The sequence below is a fragment of the Microcaecilia unicolor genome, chromosome 4, assembly GCF_901765095.1.
Source record: "Microcaecilia unicolor chromosome 4, aMicUni1.1, whole genome shotgun sequence".
Taxonomy (NCBI): domain Eukaryota; kingdom Metazoa; phylum Chordata; class Amphibia; order Gymnophiona; family Siphonopidae; genus Microcaecilia; species Microcaecilia unicolor.
Window position 1 is genome coordinate 265,666,819 of NC_044034.1, and position 20,472 is coordinate 265,687,290.

The 20,472-nt window shown below is 45.6% G+C and overlaps 1 protein-coding gene across 3 annotated transcripts in view; it reads right to left on the bottom strand.

The window, feature by feature from the left end:
- TFDP1 (transcription factor Dp-1) overlaps positions 1-20,472 on the bottom strand; it is a 172,703-nt gene that overhangs the window by 65,494 nt on the left and 86,737 nt on the right. For all 3 annotated transcript variants that reach the window (XM_030201495.1, XM_030201496.1, XM_030201497.1), the window contains exons 6-7: positions 2,760-2,925; positions 2,511-2,654 (exon numbers count right to left, since the gene is read on the bottom strand). In XM_030201495.1, coding sequence (XP_030057355.1) covers positions 2,511-2,654; positions 2,760-2,925 — 310 coding nt within the window. The remainder of the gene's footprint in view (positions 1-2,510; positions 2,655-2,759; positions 2,926-20,472) is intronic.

Sequence of the window (20,472 nt, forward strand, 5' to 3'; positions counted from 1 at the left end):
GACCTCTTTATCTCCTCGATCTATGGGGACCCACTACCTGGGACCCTGTTAGTGATGAACATAGTACATGACGGCAGATAAAGACCTGAACAGTCCATCCAGTCTGCCCAACAGTCACATTCATTATCAATTCAAGATTAAAATCAACAATGAATGTGAGATTATATACTTGATCATGGTCTCTGTTTATAATCTCACATTCATTGTTGAATCACCCAAAATTACCTGATTAAACGATCTAGGGAGTACATAGAGTTGTATATTGATGCAAGAAACCCATCTAGGGAGAAATAGGGCTGGTCAGGGAGTGATATAGCGGCATATTTTCAAAGCACTTAGACTTACAAAGTTCCACAGTAACCTATGGAACTTTGTAAGTCTAAGTGCTTTGAAAATGAGTCCCATAGTCAAAACTAGAAGGGTTTTTTAAATTCTCGGGTGCCCATTGCAACATCTTCCCTCTTAACCATTTTAAAACTAGCATCTTCTACAGGAGGTACAGTGATCTGGGAAACAGCCAGAATCTTTCCAGGATCGATGATGGTCTGAGGTTCGGAAAGGGGTTCCGATTGTATCAAAGGACCTAGGGAGGGCATCTGCTTGAGCATTTCTCACTGTTGGAGGGTAGGTCAGTCGTAAGTCAAAGTGGGAGATGAGTGATTACCTAGCCTGAAAAGGGTTCAGCCTTTTTGCCTCCTGTAAATATAACAAGCTCCTGTGATTGGTGATTATGAAGAAAGGATGCAGAGCCCCCTGCTGACTCCTGTGGTTTTGCTTTGGTTTTCTGCATTCCTGCATGCTGGCCTTGTTCTTGAACTCCTAACCACCACCCTCTTTCACTACATTTGTCACCAGGCTTGTACTGACACTTCTGCCGGCTGTTCCTGTTCAGCCAGGGCTCTGGGTACTTGCCAGTTTGCTTAGTTTGTCAGTTGTCACCAGCAGAAACCTGTGCCGTGCCTGTGCCACTCAGGTAGCATCAACCCCTCTGTGGCCCAAGGGCTTACTCCTCTTAAATTGAGACAGACTCTAATAAGCTCAAGTGCACTGAGATCAAGGTGGTATTTAGCTAAGCAGAATTGTTCATTACTGGAGTTCATCTAGAACAGGCATGCCCAAGTTTAGTCCTTGAGGGCCATAAACAGGCCAGATTTTCAGAATACCCCTAATCTCTATTGTATGGAAAGCTCCATGCACATTCAATAAGAATATCCTGAAAACATGGCCTGTTTGCAGTGCTTGAGGATTGTTGAACATCCTTTTCAGCACAAAGAAAAAAAAAAAAAACCTGACTACCACCTGAAATATCTTCTATTTATGAAACAAAGAAAAATAATGTAAACATAAAGCCCTTGAGATACAGCACCACATGTGGTGTTTGAGAAGCACTTGAAACTCAAGACCAGAACAATTTGTTAGCACCAAAAACTGAAACAATAACTTTAGTATTTCTGTGAGGCCATGTAACGCAGCCTTCAGCCAAGTGTTGTAAATTAAATGAAAATGTGGCCTATGCTACCAACACAACTTCCAAAAAGAATGCAGAATTTTCAGATTTTTACAGCAGCAATCTTAAATGTGTGATCTCTGTCACATAGTTGCATGGTCCCAGCAAAGTATAAATAGAGAGGAATACGTTCATCCTTGCAAGTAAAGTTGAGGATGCCAGTCCATACAAGTCATCTGATGACGCTCAGGACTTCGGAATGTTGCTGTTCCTCAGACCTATGTGTACTGAAGACATTTGCACTTTAGATCAAGAAGCCTCAACCCAGACTTGCACTTTCTCCAAAGAGGTGTGGCAAATCCTTTTCACAGGACTTTTCAGGCCACTGCATGAGGACACAGAATTTTGGTTGGGCATGGAGTGAAGGGGTGCCAAAAGATACCAGGGAAAGTTTTTTTTTATTGGGAGGGAGCAAGGGGGTTGCCATAGGGGGAATTTTTAGGGGGGGGGGTGGAGAGAGAGGGAACGGGGTCAGATAATTTTGGCAGATGGGACAGCAGTGGGGCCGATGCTGACCACGGGGACTCCTATGCTAGCCTCAGACCTGGAGGTCTGTTTCTAGAATTCAGCCCTCAGATTAGAAATCAGTGCACAGTCCTGCATGCTGCGGGGTAGCTTAATCAACTATTTTGCACGCATTTTAATGTGCTGTGTGCTAATGTCTACTGCTGCAGCACAAAAGTCCTTTCAGCATATAGCAGCCATTAACGAGCAGGTAAATTGCTTGATAAAGACGTGCTGTAGCCTGTGATAGCATTCTGCATCGGCCCTAACTCTTAGGAGGAAATGTGTCCAGTTGAAACCAGCAATTTTAAATTGCTAGCTCTATAGATAAAAGTCTATGTATGTACTGCCTTCATTTTTAATCACTACCATATCAAACACAAGGATCTTTTGATTACAGCAGCAAGACTCCACAAACGAAGTAAGAGAAGCAAAAAACTTGTTTTGACCTGAGTAGCTGCACTAAAATCTAGCTGCTCATGTTGTCTTATATTTATACCTCTAAATTTTGACATTCCTGAGCAGAATTAGTAGGTAGACCAATCCACTTGATTTCTTTCTTCTCTTTAGAAATAATGTTCATGGCCATAAGTACATTTAAGGCATCATAGACCCGTCGTCTAATATTCTTCTGGTCATAAGCCTGAAATAAACAAGATGACTTATTGTAAACAACTTTTTTTTTTTTAAGATGCAACTGCAGCAGACTCCAAATGTGTTTTCAAAACGGAAGCTGTAATTCACTTACAGATTCATTTGGTGAAATATGGTTGTCTGTTGTACTGAACTCTGCCACCAGCTCATCTGCCACTTCATTGTAGGACGTGGTTCCTTTCCTCTGAACCTTCTCACACACCTTCATAGAGAAATGTCTTAATCCCTTGCCATTTTTTTCACCCTTTTTATTTCGCTTCCTATAAAATTTTTAAAACCATATAAAACCATAAGCTTGCCGTCTTTTTCTAGAATTTATAAAAAAAAAACATTTAAAATCATTCCAGTTAGCAAAAAAAATTTTTTAAACCACATCTAACAAAGCATCAATCTAAATTTGGTTACATAATGCAGTGCTACTCATTTAGAATACTGAGTTCTATTCTTGACCAGATTTGTACCTGATCAGCATACCATACTATTAACCCCTGCTATCTCTAGATCCAGTGACTATACTATTCAAAACTGTTACTTCATAAATACAGTACTGTTTTGTGCTGCTACACAGTAACTTGGACAGTGTTCTCCATGTAAAGAGCTAGTGCCACTCTACTGAAATTGTCAAAAAATCCCAATACTATATCATAACTTTAATGTTTATTGTGTGGCACCAATTATGTATATATATTTTTTGGACCTTAGTGGTGAATCTCTTCACATTGGGTACATTTCCCTATGACTCACCAACTTTGTCATAGGTCCTAAAGTTTTCTTTTAAACTTGAGTATCTCAAAAAACTTCTCATTACTTGGATTTACCCATAATTCAGCAATGCTTATCTTCAATTTAAAAAAAAAGTACTTATCTCAATCATAGGACTCGCAACCAACATGGGCCATGTTTCACCGAGAGATACCTCAGGTGCGGTCCTCTCAATAACCAATTTACATTTATCTTTCAATAAACAGATTTCATTTGATAAACAGATTTCTTCAGTATTTCCAAAGGGTTTTTATATTACAAGTTGCTGTAATCAAATATTGTTTGGATAAAACCTTTTATACCTTGTTGCTTGCTCTTTTTATATCATATGTAGATTATGGGAACGTGGCCTATGCCAGTATATCTGCTCTCAATCTTAAAAGACTGTAGACAAAATGCAGCCATAAGGCTTTTAGGAAATTTAAGAAAGTTTGATCATTTAACTCCTATGTTTTTGAAATTTCACTGGCTATCAAGGTAAAATTATGTATAATCATACCTGATAATTTTCTTTCCATTAATCATAGCTGATCAATCCATAGACTGGTGGGTTGTGTCCATCTACCAGCAGGTGGAGATAGAGAGCAAACTTTTGCCTCCCTATATGTGGTCATGTGCTGCCGGAAACGCCTCAGTATGTCGATATCAAAGCTCCATCCGCAGGACTCAGCACTTAGAGAATTACACCCACGAAGGGACACTCTGCCCAGCTCACCACCGCCGAAACGGGGGAGGGGAATTAACCCAGCTCATCCCCACACAAGTGGGGGAGGGGAATCCGTCCAGCTCATCCCCGCGGAGCGGGGGAGGGACACCACACCCGCCGATGCGGGGGGATCTGGCTTATCCTGCAACCGCAACCGCGGGAGGAGCTGACTGACCCTAACACCGCCGAAGCGGGAGGGGTACAAAGCTGCCCTACAGCCGCACGAAGCGGGAGGGAGTGCCGGCAGAATTTAAGTCTCAATCCAGCCCCGTAAAACGGAGGGGAGAGGAATGCAGCAGCTCACTGTAACACAAACTCGTCTTAACTCTTGAAGAATCCAAGTGAAAAAACTTGAACACGAAGTCTTTCTGAAGTAACTGAAGACTAAACTTGAACCTGAAATGCAACCAGAATAAAAACAGTACAGATATCTGGGAGGGGCTATGGATTGATCAGCTATGATTAATGGAAAGAAAATTATCAGGTATGATTATACATAATTTTACCTTCCATATCATCAAGCTGATCAATCCATAGACTGGTGGGATGTACCGAAGCAGTACTCACCCAGGGCGGGACCTAGAAATCCCTGACCGCAACACTGAAGCTCCAAACCGGGCCTCCGCCCGAGCAGCCACAGTCAAGCGGTAATGCTTGGAGAATGTATGGGCCGAAGCCCAAGTTGCCGCCTTGCATATCTCTTCCAAGGAGACGGAACCGGCCTCTGCCATCGAGGCCGCCTGAGCTCTTGTGGAGTGAGCCTTCAGCTGGATAGGCGGCACCTTCCCCGCGGCCACATAAGCCGCTGCAATGGCTTCCTTGACCCATCTTGCCACTGTAGGCTTAGCAGCCTGCAGACCCTTACGAGGACCTGCAAACAGGACAGATGATCCGACTTCCGGAAATCATTGGTCACTTCCAAGTATCTGATGATGACTCGTCTCACATCCAGATATTTAAGAGCAGAGTACTCCTCTGGGTAGTCCTCCCTACGAAAGGAAGGGAGACAGAGCTGCTGATTCACATGGAAGCGAGAAACAATCTTGGGCAGAAAGGAAGGCACTGTGCGAATAGTCACTCCTGCCTCAGTGAACTGCAGAAAAGGCTCTCGACATGAGAGCGCCTGGAGCTCGGAAACTCTTCTGGCTGAAGTGATAGCCACCAAAAAGACTGCTTTCAACGTCAGGTCTTTCAGAGATGCCCTCGACAAGGGTTCAAACGGCGGCTTCTGCAATGCTCTTAGCACCAGGTTGAGATTCCACGCAGGCACCACTGAGTGCAGAGGAGGGCGCAGGTGATTAACTCCCTTGAGAAAGCGCACCACATCTGGCTGCGAAGCCAGGGAAGCACCCTTCAGGCGGCCCCTGAAGCAAGCCAGAGCCGCTACCTGGACTTTAAGGGAACTGAGCGACAGGCCTTTCTCCAGACCTTCTTGCAGGAACGCCAACACTGAAGAAATTGGAGCCGTGAAGGGAGAAAGAGAGCCTGCTTCACATCACGCTGCAAAGATACGCCAAACCCTGGCGTAAGCAGTAGAAGTAGAGCGCTTCCTCGCTCTTAGCATAGTGGCGATAACCTTGTCTGAGAAGCCCTTCTTCCTCAGACGCTGCCGCTCAATAGCCAGGCCGTAAGACCAAAGGGGGAGGGATCCTCCATCACCACGGGACCCTGATGTAACAGGCCCTGCTCCACTGTCAGCCGCAGAGGATCGTCGACTGAGAGCCTGATCAAGTCCGCATACCAGGGACGTCTGGGCCAATCCGGACCCACCAGGATTACTCTGCCGGGATGCCTTGCCACCCGGTCTAGCACCCTGCCCAACATGGGCCAGGGCGGGAACACATAGAGGAGCTTTTGTGTCGGCCACTGTTGGAGGAGAGCATCTACTCCCAGGGATCGAGGGTCCCGTCCTCTGCTGAAAAAGCGCGGCACTTGGCAATTGGCCGATGACGCCATCAGATCTAGGCTCGGCTGGCCCCAGCGCTTCGTGATGTCCAAGAACGCCTGAGCAGATAGCTGCCACTCTCCGGGCTCCAAGGTATGGCGACTGAGAAAGTCCGCCTTGACATTCATGACTCCGGCAATGTGGGCCGCTGAAAGCTGCTCCAGGTTCGCTTCCGCCCACTGGCAAAGATTCATAGCCTCCTTGGCTAGAGGGGCGCTCTTGGTACCTCCCTGGCGGTTGACATAGGCCACAGCCGTGGCATTGTCCGACAGGGCCCGTACAGGCTTCAACACCAGTACCGGGATGAACTCCAAAAGCGCCAACCGAATGGCTCTGAGTTCCAGGAGGTTGATAGACCACTTTGCTTCTGCAGGAGACCAGAGCCCCTGCGCTGTCCTTCCCAAGCAGTGGGCTCCCCAGCCCGACAACGAGGCGTCCGTCGTGACGACAATCCAATCTGGGGTCACCAGAGGCATTCCCGCAGACAACTTGTCTGTCTGCATCCACCAGCTCAGCGCCTTGCGCACTGCTGGATCCAAGGGAAGGCGCACAGCATAATCCTCCGACATCGGAGTCCAGCGCTGCAGCAGGGAGTGTTGTAGTGGTCTCATATGAGCCCTGGCCCAGGGCACTACTTCCATCGTGGCCGTCATAGAGCCCAACAGCTGCACATAGTCCCAAGCCCGAAGAGGAGAGGCTACTAGGAACTGGTCCACCTGAGCCTGAAGTTTGACAATCCGATTGTCTGGCAGGAACACTCTGCCCACTTGGGTGTCGAATCGAACTCCCAGATACTCCAGGGACTGAGTCGGGCGCAGCTGGCTCTTCTCCCAGTTGATGATCCATCCCAGGGAGCTCAAAAGAGCAACTACCCGGTCCACAGCTTTGCCGCACTCTGCATAAGAGGGGGCTCGGATCAACCAGTCGTCCAGATAAGGATGGACTTGTACTCCTTCCTTTCGCAGGAAGGCCGCTATGACCACCATTACTTTGGAAAAGGTCCGCGGAGCAGTAGCCAACCCGAACGGGAGGGCTCTGAACTGGAAGTGTCGGCCCAGGACTGCAAAACGCAGAAAGCGTTGATGAGGAGGCCAGATGGGAATATGCAGGTACGCTTCCTTGATGTCCAAGGATGCCAGGTACTCCCCTGCCTTCACTGCCGCTATAACAGAGCGGAGAGTCTCCATGCGAAAGTGCCGCACTTTCAAGGCCCGATTGACCCCTTTGAGGTCGAGGATAGGCCGGACAGAACCTCCTTTCTTTGGTACCACAAAGTAAATGGAGTAACGCCCCTTGCCAAGCTGACTTTCTGGCACCGGAACGACCGCACCCAGGCGGATCAGATTGTCCAAAGTCTGCTGCACTGCCACAGCTTTGACCGGAGACTTGCAGGGAGAGAGTACAAACCCGTCTCTTAAGGGTCGGCAGAACTCTAGCTTGTAGCCGTCTCTGATGACTTCCAGCACCCAAGCGTCTGAAGTTATTGTGGTCCACTCGCCCAGAAACGAGGACAGCCGTCCTCCAATCTGCACTGGGGCGTGGACCAAGACCCCGTCATTGGGTACGAGACCCTGGGGGAGGACCGGAGGGAGCACCTCCGGGACGGCGGTCTCTGCGAAAGGAATGCTGCTTGGGGGAGAAATTCCTCTTAAAGGAAGAGGGGGCAGAAGAACCCGACCTGCCCGGGCGGTACCGACGGGCTTCCTGAAAACGTCCTCTGGAGGTACCGGGACGAGCACTAGCCCGAGCCCTGACCTCTGGTAACTTCTTGCCCTTAGACGTGCCGAGATCGGTCACGATTCTGTCCAGCTCGACCCCAAAGAGCAGCTTGCCTTTAAAAGGCAATCTAGCCAGGCGGGATTTAGAGGCGTGGTCAGCAGACCAATGTTTCAGCCAAAGCCACCGCCGCGCAGAGACTGTCTGAGCCATGCCTTTAGCTGAGGCTCTCAAGACATCATACAGCAAGTCTGCCAAATAGGCTAAGCCCGATTCCAGGGCTGGCCAATCAGCCCTCAAGGAATGATCCGAGGGGGAAGCCCGCTGCACCATAGTCAGGCACGCCCTGGCCACATAGGAGCCGCAAACTGAGGCCTGCAAACTTAAAGCAGCCGCCTCAAAGGACGACCTTAAGGCCGCCTCCAATCTCCTGTCTTGGGCGTCCTTTAGGGCCGTGCCACCTTCCACCGGCAATGCCGTTTTCTTAGTCACCGCAGTGATTAAAGAATCCACGGTAGGCCACAGATAGGCCTCACGTTCACTCACAGCCAAAGGATAGAGGCGGGACATAGCCCTAGCCACTTTAAGGCTCGCTTCTGGGACATCCCATTGAGCCGAAATTAAGGTGTGCATGGCATCATGCACGTGGAAGGTTCTAGGCGGGCGCTTCGTCCCCAGCATAATGGCAGAGCCAACAGGGGCTGAGGGAGAGACGTCCTCCGGAGAGGATATCTTCAAAGTGTCCATGGCCTGTAACAACAGGTTGGGCAAATCCTCTGGGCGAAAAAGCCGCGCTGCAGAGGGGTCATCCGCTCCATCCGAGCGGGGATCCGTCTCCTCCAAGGAATCCGCAAAGGACCGTTGGGAGACCTCAGACACGCTGCCCTCATCTACATCGGAGGAGACTAATTCCTCCAAGGCCTGGGAATCAACCCGAGGGCGTTTACCTCTGGGAACCTCAACCTCTTTACCAGACGAGGGAGCGGGGGCAGCGTTGTGCATGAGGAAGGCCTGATGCAGCAGCAAAACAAACTCGGGGGAGAAACTCCCCAGACTGTGCACTCCCGCAGCCTGGGCAACAGCCCTAGGCGCGCTCTCCACCGGCGCTCGCAACAGCGGGGGAGAGACATGCTGCGCATCCAAAATGGCGTCCGGCGCGAAACTCCGCGAAGGAGCCGCGCGGGAAGAACGGCTCTTAACTTTAGCCGCTTCTGTGCCGTCGCCCAAATTAAGGGCGTTCATGGCATTAATGTCTCCAACCTCAAGGGCGGCCCAAGAAGAAGCCGTCCGAGCCGCGTGGCCGGCCAAGATGGCGGAGGCGAGGAGCGGGGGATGGGCGTTTATGGCGGGAAAAACCGCCACGCCGGAGGAAGGACCGGGACATTCATCGGTCACGAAACTGTCACCCAACAAGGGCGAATCAGGCTTTAAGACCCCCGCATCCCCTCTAGAAGCGCTCAAGCGACCCGGGGAGCGACCCTTTGCGCCCTCGCCCTCCGACGCCATGTGCCACGAGGAGAAGAATCGGGGAACCCCCGCCCGCTATAAAAAGGTAAAAATTACCTGCTGTCCGCTCCGAGTTGTAACGACCTGGTGTCCCAGTGAGTAGCTGCAATAGACGCTTAAATAAACGTCGAAATAAACGCCTTTAAAGACGTTTAAAATTTTTTTTTTTTTTTTTTTTTTTTAACGGAGCCAGCGGGAGGGGGGAGAAAAGGAGGGACCTGGCACCACCAGGTTTGCACTTGCTCAAAAGAGCCCTCAACCCCAGGCACTCAACAAAACCTAAAAATTAGGCTTGGAGGCCTAGCCAGAGCTGCTGCTGTGTGTGACCACCACCTGCTGAGATAGAGAACATACTGGGGAGTTTCCGGCAGCACATGACCACATATAGGGAGGCAAAACTTTGCTCTCTATCTCCACCTGCTGGTAGATGGACACAACCCACCAGTCTATGGATTGATCAGCTTGATGATATGGAATAGCCTTTAGGATATGGTTTAAATTGTTGATATTAGCTCATAGGGCATATTATGACCACCTCCCTATCCACATTCTTCGGTAATTACGCATACACTCATTAGAGTGCTAAGATCTTTACAGGACCATAGATCAGTCTCACCGCCTCTGATATGAAGTAAATGGGAATCAACCACTTCAAGGGCTTTTTATTGGTCAGCACCAACCACAATAAAGAAAATGTTTTACAAAATGTGGAAACTCAAACGTGTGAAACAATTCTTCCCGAGAGGAATTTTTAGCAACATGATACAATCAATGGCACTAAGCCACGTTGACTATTGCAACGGAATATATGCGGGATGCAAAGAACAGAACCTAAAGAAACTGCAGACCGCTCAGAACACGGCAGCTAGGCTCATCTTTGGTAAAACACGATTTGACAGTGCGCAACCCCTCCGCGAAAAGCTACACTGGCTTCCAATCAAAGAACGAATTGCTTTCAAAATCTGTTCATTGGTTCATAAAATAATCCACGGTCTAGCTCCGGGATACATGATAGGCCTGATCGACTTACCAATAAGAAACATAACCGAATCAGCAAGAACATACCTAAATCTTTACTTCCCTAGATGTAAAGGACTCAAATATAAATCATCATATGTGTCCAGTTTCTCCTACATTAGCACACAACTGTGGAACGCATTACCAAAAGCCCTGAAAAATACGAATGACCACCTAAACTGTCGGAAAAACCTAAAAACTCACCTGTTCAAAAAGGCTTACTCCACCGATCCAACATAATTGCCCGATCTCTGCAACACAATGGACCTAAATCACGTTATAGACTGGACACAAATCTTCCATTGCACGATCCAATGTGGTTTGCGCCACATTACCTCTATCAAACTACCTAACCACACCATCACCTTGTATTTGTCAACACTGGAGACCGCAAGTACTGCTCCGGAACTATGAAAGCCACATTGAGCCTACAAATAGGTGGGAAAATGTGGGATACAAATGTAATAAATAAATAAATTAATTAATTAATTAAATAAATCTTCCTAGAGGATTAAGAGCAGAAGCAAGTTTTAAAAAGTTTAAGATATTAAAAATGTATTTGCCGGAGAACGTGGTACGGGCGGTTAGCTTGACGGAGTTTAAAAAGGGGTTAGATAGATTCCTAAAGGACAAGTCCATAGACCGCTATTAAATGGACTTGGAAAAATTCCGCATTTTTAGGTATAACTTGTCTGGAATGTTTTTACGTTTGGGGAGCGTGCCAGGTGCCCTTGACCTGGATTGGCCACTGTCGGTGACAGGATGCTGGGCTAGATGGACCTTTGGTCTTTCCCAGTATGGCACTACTTATGTACTTATGTACTAAACAAGCATTTGATTGTTGAGGGGGTAAAGTTTACTAAAAAAAATCTGCAAAACATGATTTGATTTAGATTCTGTAACATAAGCTTTGGATTGAGTGAGTCTTGGATGTGTGTTATATCTGTCTTATCCAGTGCACTTTTTCTAGCAAAAAAGGTGCCGGTACTCAAATGCAAGGCCACACTTCAGGGGCGGGGTGATCACTGAGGGATCCACCCCATAATAGCCAGGCCCCCTGCAACCATTTACAGAATCTATGAGAAGGCAGAATTGGTGTGTAGAGTAGAGAGCTGCACGGCTTCCGTCCCCGCGGGAATCCCGCGGGGACGGGGCAGTTCCTGTGGGGTTCCCGCGGGGATGGAAGCAGTTCTGTGGGGTTCCCGCAGGGACGGAGGCAGTTCCTGCGGGGTTCCCGCGGGGATGGAACCAATTCTGTGGGCTTCCCGTGGAAGTGTAAGCTGCACCTGCACCAGCCTCTCATCTACCGAATACCAATTGATTTGAGTGCTGTCTCCTTCTCCTCATCCTCCTCTTCTTAAAGCAATAACAGCATAAATGTGGAAAGTCTTCCATTAAGGAGGTGGTAGAGTCACAAACGATGATGGAATTCAAAAAGGCGTGGGATGAACACAGAGGATCTCTAATTAGAAAATGGAAGTTATATAAAACCTAACCTTAAATGGCTGCATGTGTGTGGATGTGTCAAGTGACGCTTAGATGGCGACTCTGGCTGTGATGAACTAGGGCTGATACCTGGCAGACTTGTATGGTCTGTGTCTCATACATGGCAATCTGGTGTAGGATGGGCTGGAAAGGGCTTAGACAGCAACTTCAGTGGCTGGAACATGAGGACAGTGCTGGACAGACTTTTATGGTCTGTGTCCCACAAATGAATAGGCTGGAGTGGCCTTCGATGGCAACTCCAGCAGTTGGAATATAAGGATGGGGCCAGATAGACTTCTGTGGTCTTTGTTCCAGAAACACGAAAGAAAGACCATAATCAAGTATATAATATCACACTCGTTGATTTAATGATGAATTGATCATGAGCGTGACTATTGGGCAGAGTGGATGGACCGTTCAGGTCTATTTGCTGTCACTTACTATGTTACTATTAATCCTCTTTGCTCCCAGGCTGGAGCACAGACCTCAGCTCTGACACAGGCACGAGAATCAGATGTCACCTGACCTACTGGCGCGTGCATGTGGCGACCTCTCAGCACACACTGCCAGTGAATCAGAGACAAATCTTACATGTGCGCACCAGAGTGTTCCAAGTTCCAACTTCTGTTCCTTCCTTGCCTACAGTGCTGTGGCTCAAATCCAGAAAGAGACTGAGGGAGCTGACTGGATCTTTCTTTTATGTACTATTACTTTCTTACGGGGATGGGTGGGGATGGGTTAAATTCTTACGGGGATGGGTGGGGATGGGTTAAATTCTTGCGGGGACGGGTTGGGATGGTTTAAATGTTTGTGGGGTTGGGTGGGGATGGGTAAGATTCCAGTGGGGATGGGTGGGGACGGGTAAGATTCCAGCAGGGACGGGCGGGGATGGGTAAGATTTCTGTCCCCGTGCAACTCTCTAGTGTAGAGCCTGAGCTCTTTCATTAAAACTTGGAGACAATGGAAAAGGTGCCGGTACTCAGTACCCCCAAGTACCCCCTCAAAAAAAGCCCTGGTCCTATCTGAAGTTAATGGAGTAGTTCTGTTTTCTTATTGATTGGGATTATGCAGTCTAATGTTTTAAAAATCAGCAATGGAGAATAATATGGTCAGACAAAAAATATGTATTTGAGCCAACTTCCTAAGCTTTTTTTCTGTCTCTCCTTATAATTTAATATATATATCCTTGACGTATTGAAAATGCTTGAAACATCAGTTCCACCTATTTTGAAAATGTTTTGCTCCTCAGGGTTATGAGGAGATCCATGTGTTTTCCTTGAAAGGTTAGAAAGTGATGCAGTGGCATCTTCAAAGCCGATAGTTAATTTGATGCTTCACTGTGACAGGGAATGGATTTTGGAAGTTTTCTTTAAAATCATGACTTTTTTGGGGGGGGATTGTAAAATACAATATGTTCCCAAAGAGCCTAGGAGTATACAAAAGAAAAAAAGTTACTGATAAGGAAGTCAAGAATGCAGCAGATAAGTGACTTGTTTTATGGAACCCATGTATATTTTTGCAAAATTTTGGCAGATGCAGTATACAATTCTTGATCCTTTTCAACTTTCAGCATTCCTGGCCATACAGTAGTGGTATCTTCCCACAACTCCAAATCTGTCTGCAGAGCAAGCCAAAGTACATATAATCTCCTTCCACATACATTGTTCCTTTTTTTTTCTTAAATTTTCCTTTGTTATAAAACCAGGTTGGTCAGCACTGCTCAACCACCTGCAATGTACCTTTCTCGGACTATGGATTGGTTCAAGTAATAGTGAAAAGTGAACGTATGAAGCAAGGACCAAGTCACTGCTTTGTAAATGGTGTCCAATGAAGCAAATTTCAGGAGGGCCATGATACTAGTTAGAGAGGTACCGATTTGCTCATTACAAAACTGGATGTGGGTTGCTAGCCACTTTGCTACTAGAACACCAATGCAAACACTGTGTAGACGTTTTGACTGATTCAGTTTTTTAAGATAAGCAAGAGCCCTTTAACAGTCCAGAATATGAAAGGGCTTCGTACATGGACTCTTTTTTTTTTTTGGGGGGGGGGGGGGGGGGGAGGGGGGGGTAGTAAGTTATTAGTTCCTCTTGACTTGAAAAGACCTATTTTTGGTATGAACTTAAAATACATCAAAGAACTACTCTGTTGTGGTCAAAACAGAATATATGATTCATAGGTAAACAAGGCTTGACATTCACTTATTTTTCTAGCTGAATTAACCACTATGACAGCGAGCACTTTCCAGGCAGCTGATATGCTTGAGTGAAGCAGATTTTATTTTATCTCAACAGGCAACTTTGTGAGCGGATGTTAAGGTCCCATGGGACAGGTGGTTTCTGAAATGGTAGTTGGACAAAAACACACCCCCTTTCATGAATCAAAAAATGATTAGACATTATGAAACTACGGAGACATGATACTGTTAGCAAGATTTACTCTGAGGATGAATGTAGGTAGGCCTTGACAGCAACAGTACAGGTATCCAGTATGGCATCTGAAGAATACCATAAAGATCTGCCCAGCACTGTCCTCACTGCCCTCTCTAGCCCATCCTAAATTGTTTTGTCATATACAGGACACAGACTGTAGAAGTCTGCCTAGTACTGGCCTTAGTCCTCCACTTCCTCAGTCTCCTCCTCCTTGGCCTCTGCTTTATCTTGTGCTGGAGGGATACCTGTGTGTGAACAAGAGTGCATGTCAGTTACAATCATTGCACCTGGGTAGTAGGCCAACATTTCCTAGGAGGCAATGCCATGTGTGCCATTTTTCAATGCATAGAAGTGCATTGAGGGAGATGAGCTCTCTGCCTCATGTTACCCAGGCAAGTACCTTAGTAGCATACATAGTAACAAAGTAAATGATGGCAGACAAAGACTTGTACAGTCCATCTAGTCTGCCCTATAGTGCTACCCTTCCATGTGTCAGAGCTGTGCAGATGCGACCTCGATACATCCAGGGCTGCATGTAGCAACCTGGCCAGCATACCAGTGCAGTGGCCAGTGCTATGCAGGTCCTGCAACAGTTAGGGGCTGTGTATTGTTAACTGGGGATCATCAATGATGTCTATGACCAATGATATATCATGGCAAGGAATACTGGAGATAATGGTATATGATTATCCATTTGAGGGCAGCCTACATATAGGAATATGGGATCAGATTTCAGGATGATGGAGGCAGTGGGCAGGCAGTGGTTTGGATGTGGGGTGCAAATGTACTGTGTCAATCATGGTGACACAGTTACAGGTGCTGGGTAAGATGCTAGTGTGGTAGGGACTCATGCATACGAGACCTACAGATTACTACTACTTAACATTTCTAGAGCGCTACAAAGTGTACGCAGCTCTGTACAAACACAGAAGAAAGACAGTCCCTGCTCAAAGAGCTTACAATCTAATAGACAAAAAGTAAAGCATTTAAATTTAAAATATTTAAGCAGTCAAGCACAAGAGAACAGTCACAGAAGGACTGAAGATGTTGAAGGGTGGTCAGTGTGATTAGGTGTAACTCTGGTTGGAGTAGTGGGAGAAGGTGATGGAAGAATAGAAATGGGTGAGGTAAAAGTAATGAGTGGGTTGATAGGGAGGTTATATAAGACATGTCACTCTAGGGGTGGGTGGGTAGAGGGGTAGGGTGTGTGGGACTAAGTCTAAAGCAGGAGAAGGTATTCACTGCAGCCTATCTGTGAGATGGAAAATGCTCTCTGAAGCTGCTGCTATAAGTAGGTAGTTTTCTCTCCCTGAAAGAGATCCAAGCCACACCCACGAAGTTCAAACTGTCTGTGGGTGGGGAGGGGAGGAAATGGCAGTGCTTGATGAAAAAGAGAGCTCAGTTTGATAGGAGATATACTATAGGATGTCATTCTGAGGCCAGGCTAAGTCTAAAGCAGGAGAAGGTATTCTCTTTAGATCTCACAGTAGCACGTACATTCTGTGTGGGCTGAAGAGCCTGGTGTTTGGATAGCACCTAGTGCTCTGAAGGCCTTCTGTGGTCCATGTTGCATCCTCCTGGAACTTGACCTTATAAGGTATGTGGGTATGTGTGAGGTGTGGCCAGGGTTAGAGCTGTGGGCTCTAAATCCAGGGGAACTGTGTTCAATTCTCACTGCAGCTCCTTATGATTCCCGGTTCTCTTGCCTATCCTACACTAGCTGCTACTATGTACCACACGTTGGCCACTTTGATTTTGAACACAGAAGGGTCCTGGGGACACGTTCCATTCCCGTGCCCTTCCCATGTCTTATCAATGGTGTTGTGTTGGCTGCAACACATTGCAGTGGTTCCCAAACTTCGTCCTGGAGGCATCCCAACCTGTCAGGTTTTCAGAATATCCACAATGAATATTCATGAGAGATTCGCATATGTACTGCCTTCACTACATGCAAACCTCTCATGAATATTCATTGTGGATATCCTGAAAACCTGACTGGCTGGGTTGCCTGCAGGACCAGGTTTGGGAACCACTGTCATAGTGTATGCAGGGGTTGTGACCGCACTGTGTTTACAGCTAATGCATACATATTCATTGCTCCAGGGTGTGACTGTTATTGTGCTAAATTGTTACAAACCTTCTGTCAGGTGCTGCCTGAAATGCTGAAAGTCCGGTTCTCCCTCCATATGTGGCAGATGTGCCACCATAGCACCTCCAGGTCCTGGAGCGCACCAAAGCACAAGTTTGAGAGGACAGGGTTCAGGGAGTGGGTCCTTATTAGCTTTACAGACCAGGTTCCCATATGACATGTTTTGCTATGCTCCTCAGATAGGTCAGCTGAGGTCAGTCAATTTGGGTGTTTGCTACAGAGTGAGTAGTCACTATATGGCCAGAGATCCTGGCTGACAGCTTGGGGCACTTCATTGTTGACATCTGCACTATGGCAAAGAGGTGGTGATGCACAGTCAACCACAACATGTGAGACTTATGGTTGTAGTCTGTACATCTGTGGCAGCTGCCACTATGCACATGTAAGTGTGAAACAGCAGGGCTGAGCTTAGATGAGGGCATCTCAGAGATATGCAGGCCATCATGTCAGCCTTGCACATGATGCAGACTCCATTTTCTGTCCTTTCCTGCACATGGGGGAGAGTGACAGAAGGGGGGGGGGGGGGACTTCATGACAATCCCACCAACTCTGAATATGCATATTACCCTGGGAATGTGTGGTGATTGCACATGGCTGATGCAAGGCTCATTGCTGCACTGCATGACAAACTACCTTGCAAGAGTGCCCCTGATGTGCCCCCAGACCCACATGACTGATTCATGAAGAATTCTAAAAATATCCATTTTAAAACGGTTCTCAACAGGACATAATGCATGGTAACTAAAATTGGGGTTGTTCTCTCCCATCTTTTACTTTTCAGAACCACCATGACTGAGTATAAGGCAATAATTGTAATTGGTCCAATGACTTCTTAGGCAATCCAAAGTAAACAAGATTACAATAATCAATTTGGGAAAGAACCATTGCAGGGGCTACCTTCTTCATATCTGCCACATTTAAATAGGCATGAATCTGCCTACCCATTCTTAAGACCCCCAAATGTTTTTGAAAACATTTGAAACTTGGTCTTCCAAACGAGTTGATTATCACTCCTAGATTTTTTTTCAAGCTGTGTGTGCAGTTGAATACCTCTTCCTAAAGTCAGATTTTCTTGAGGCAAAAGGTTTAAGGTTCTCCCAACCCTTGAATTAGTAGTTTTTTCAGGATTAAGTTTCAGACTATTGTTTTGCTTCCAATATCCAATAAGATCAAAACACTGACAAATGAACCATTGGGACAACTGCTTCCAATGGAATATTTAAAAAAGAAATCAGTATAAGAAAGGCAAGATAGCAAATGTTCGAATCTGATCTCCTAGGACATGGACAAAAATATTAAATAGAATAGGGGATAGAGGTAATCCTTATGGAACAGCACACAGTACCATGAAATCTAAAGATAACTGTGTAACCCTGTGGGAAAGAAAAGCCTCAAACCACTGTAAAAGAACCTCCTATGCCTATCTAGGCTCACTGTATCAAACAAAAATAGATGATCTACCAGACTGCATGCACGTGATAAATCTAATTGCATCACCATACCGTCTATTCCTTTATCTAATCAAAGTTGAAGTTGCTCTATCAGAAATACCATCACAGCATCAGGTTTTCTAAACTCAGATTAACAGTCATGAAAACTTTTGCTACTGCATAGCAACTCTAATCACTTAGCTGGGAATGGTAAATTAGCAACTGGTCTACAACTACTACAATAAGACTTATCAAGAGAAATCTCCTTCAAAATCAGATTTAACACTGGAGACCTTAACCTTAAAAGGTAACAACCCAAACTTAAACATGCATTCACCATCTCTGTTTAAAAAAAAATTGCATTTTTAATCAATTCCTTCAACAAAAAGGCAAGGTAGGGATTCAAATCAAATGTCCCTCTAGAAAATATCAGTATCAGACTATGAGGCATATTTTCAAAGCACTTAGCCTTCCAAAGTTCCATAGGTTTCTATGGAACTTTGGAAGGCTAAGTGCTTTGAAAATATGCCTCTATGTATCTCTAATTCAGATACTTTTGAAATTCCCACCAAATTAGATTCCTCTGGGATTGTCCATTTGACAAGGAATCTACCACAGAACCCAGCTGTGAGCTTACTGTGTTCAGGGGCTTAGTGCAATTCTTTTAAGTGGGTCTCTATGAGGACTGTTCAAAAGGATAAATCAGCCTGCTTTACTGGGTTCAGCAAATCAGTCCCTAATTGAATTTTCTCTTGAAGATAATGTGCCAGTTATTATGCTGATCATCCAAAGACTGAATTGCAGAAACCTTTAAAGTTTTTACAGTTCAATAATTCTCTCCTACTTTATTACTAATTATCTGTTTAGTACAGTATATTCTCTTAATGGCATTTTTATAATTTTTTACTTCAAATTTCCTTGTCTACCTAATTAAAGATAAGGAAGGGCTTGATGTAAATCACATTCAAATTTGAAGTTACTTTAACCATCGAGTCAACTTAAGTTTACCCTGGATAATTTGCTGACTAACACAAGCTTATGGGACATTATACAAATCCCAGTTCAATTTCAAACTGTAGGAGGCAATGATCTGTTCAAATAGCTGGTACAGTATAACAACTGGAAACCAGCTTCCTATTCTGCTGATGAAAGGCATTAAACAATGCATCCAAAAGATTCTTCTGGTGAGTTGGCAGATTCTTAATTTGAACAAGTCCTAAATCTTGTGGAGCTGATTAAAACAGACACTCCAGAATCAGTAGGGTCATCCAGATCCATGCTGAAGTCTCCAAGCAACAACTGTGGCCAATACACACATAAATGTGCCACAAAAGAACAAAAGTTATTAATAACTGCTAGAGAGTGATGAGAGTGTCTGCTAGAGAGGAGAAGCACACCTGCATTGGTTCTACATTATTGGTACAGAATGAATCTTGTGCTAGGGCAGTCTGTTCATGATCTACACTAGTCAGTTACACTTGTTTACCTGCAGTTTGAGGTCACTGCGATGACTATGGTGACAGATGAAGAGACAGGTCAGTGCTACACAAACCAGCCTTAGAGTCACTGATAGCATAAATACAGTACGACACAGCTGCACGGACCTCTGATTAGAAGTGCTTTCAGTAACATCTGTGCTAAGGCGTCTGCACTTCTTCAGTGCCTTAGAAGAAATTTTCAAGGATGTCTTTGGCTCAGATTTGTATAAGTACGCAGTAGATGTCTGCACTTGGTCCCAGAAGCATTCAAAGAGATTCACACCAATTTGGAGGATTCCTGGTACCACATTTGTGGTTGGACTTGAAATTACTGTACAATTTACGCCAAGGTGGATCTGCTAGAGTACTCAGGGTCAACTGAATTCTGTGTAGGCAATATCACTTCTTCTTTTGGGCAAAGTGATTGCTGAGTTGGGTAAGTTTTTTTTTTTTTTTTTAAAGGTTTACAGAGACATCCTGCCACAATGTTTGGTCTAAGCCCAGACAAATCAGCCATCTGGAGTGGATGCTGAAGTTCTGTATCCTTCTCTCACACAGCAAGCAGGTGGAACCGACTTTATTTGGGACATCTTTACAGAAGAAACAAAACACTAAGGGGGAGGGGGCAAACAATAAGGGCCACTGTTAAGATGGGTTATTTTTACCACAAGTTATGCTATTTTAGAACAAAGTCCCATTTTATGCAATGAGACCCTATGTTAAAATAGCACAACTTGTAGTAAAATAACCCATTTAACAGTAGCTCACATTGATAACTTCCGCCCTAAATCTTTTACTTTAGAGGAGGAAAAATAGATATACACAATGTCACCAAGTAGTGAAAAACCTCAAATGTGGGAGAGTTTTCTTTTCATAGTGGTTCAGCAGAGCAGAAAAACAAAATACAGAGGAAGTTACTGAGATGTCACTATAAAAGGTGAGAGTCTCCTGAAAAAGGGCTAAATGAATCAAGTGCACTTCCACAATAGATTCCAAAAGAAACAATCAAAGGATACAAGTACTGTATTATACACAGGAACTTGAAAACTGTTCAGTGAGTGGGTGACAGCAAACACAAAATTCTTGGTCTCAAAGTAACTTTTCTGATGTCCATTTATTCCTACTGTGGAAAGTAAAGTCAAGTCTATAACTACTTGTGTTACATCCTTTTACAATTCTAC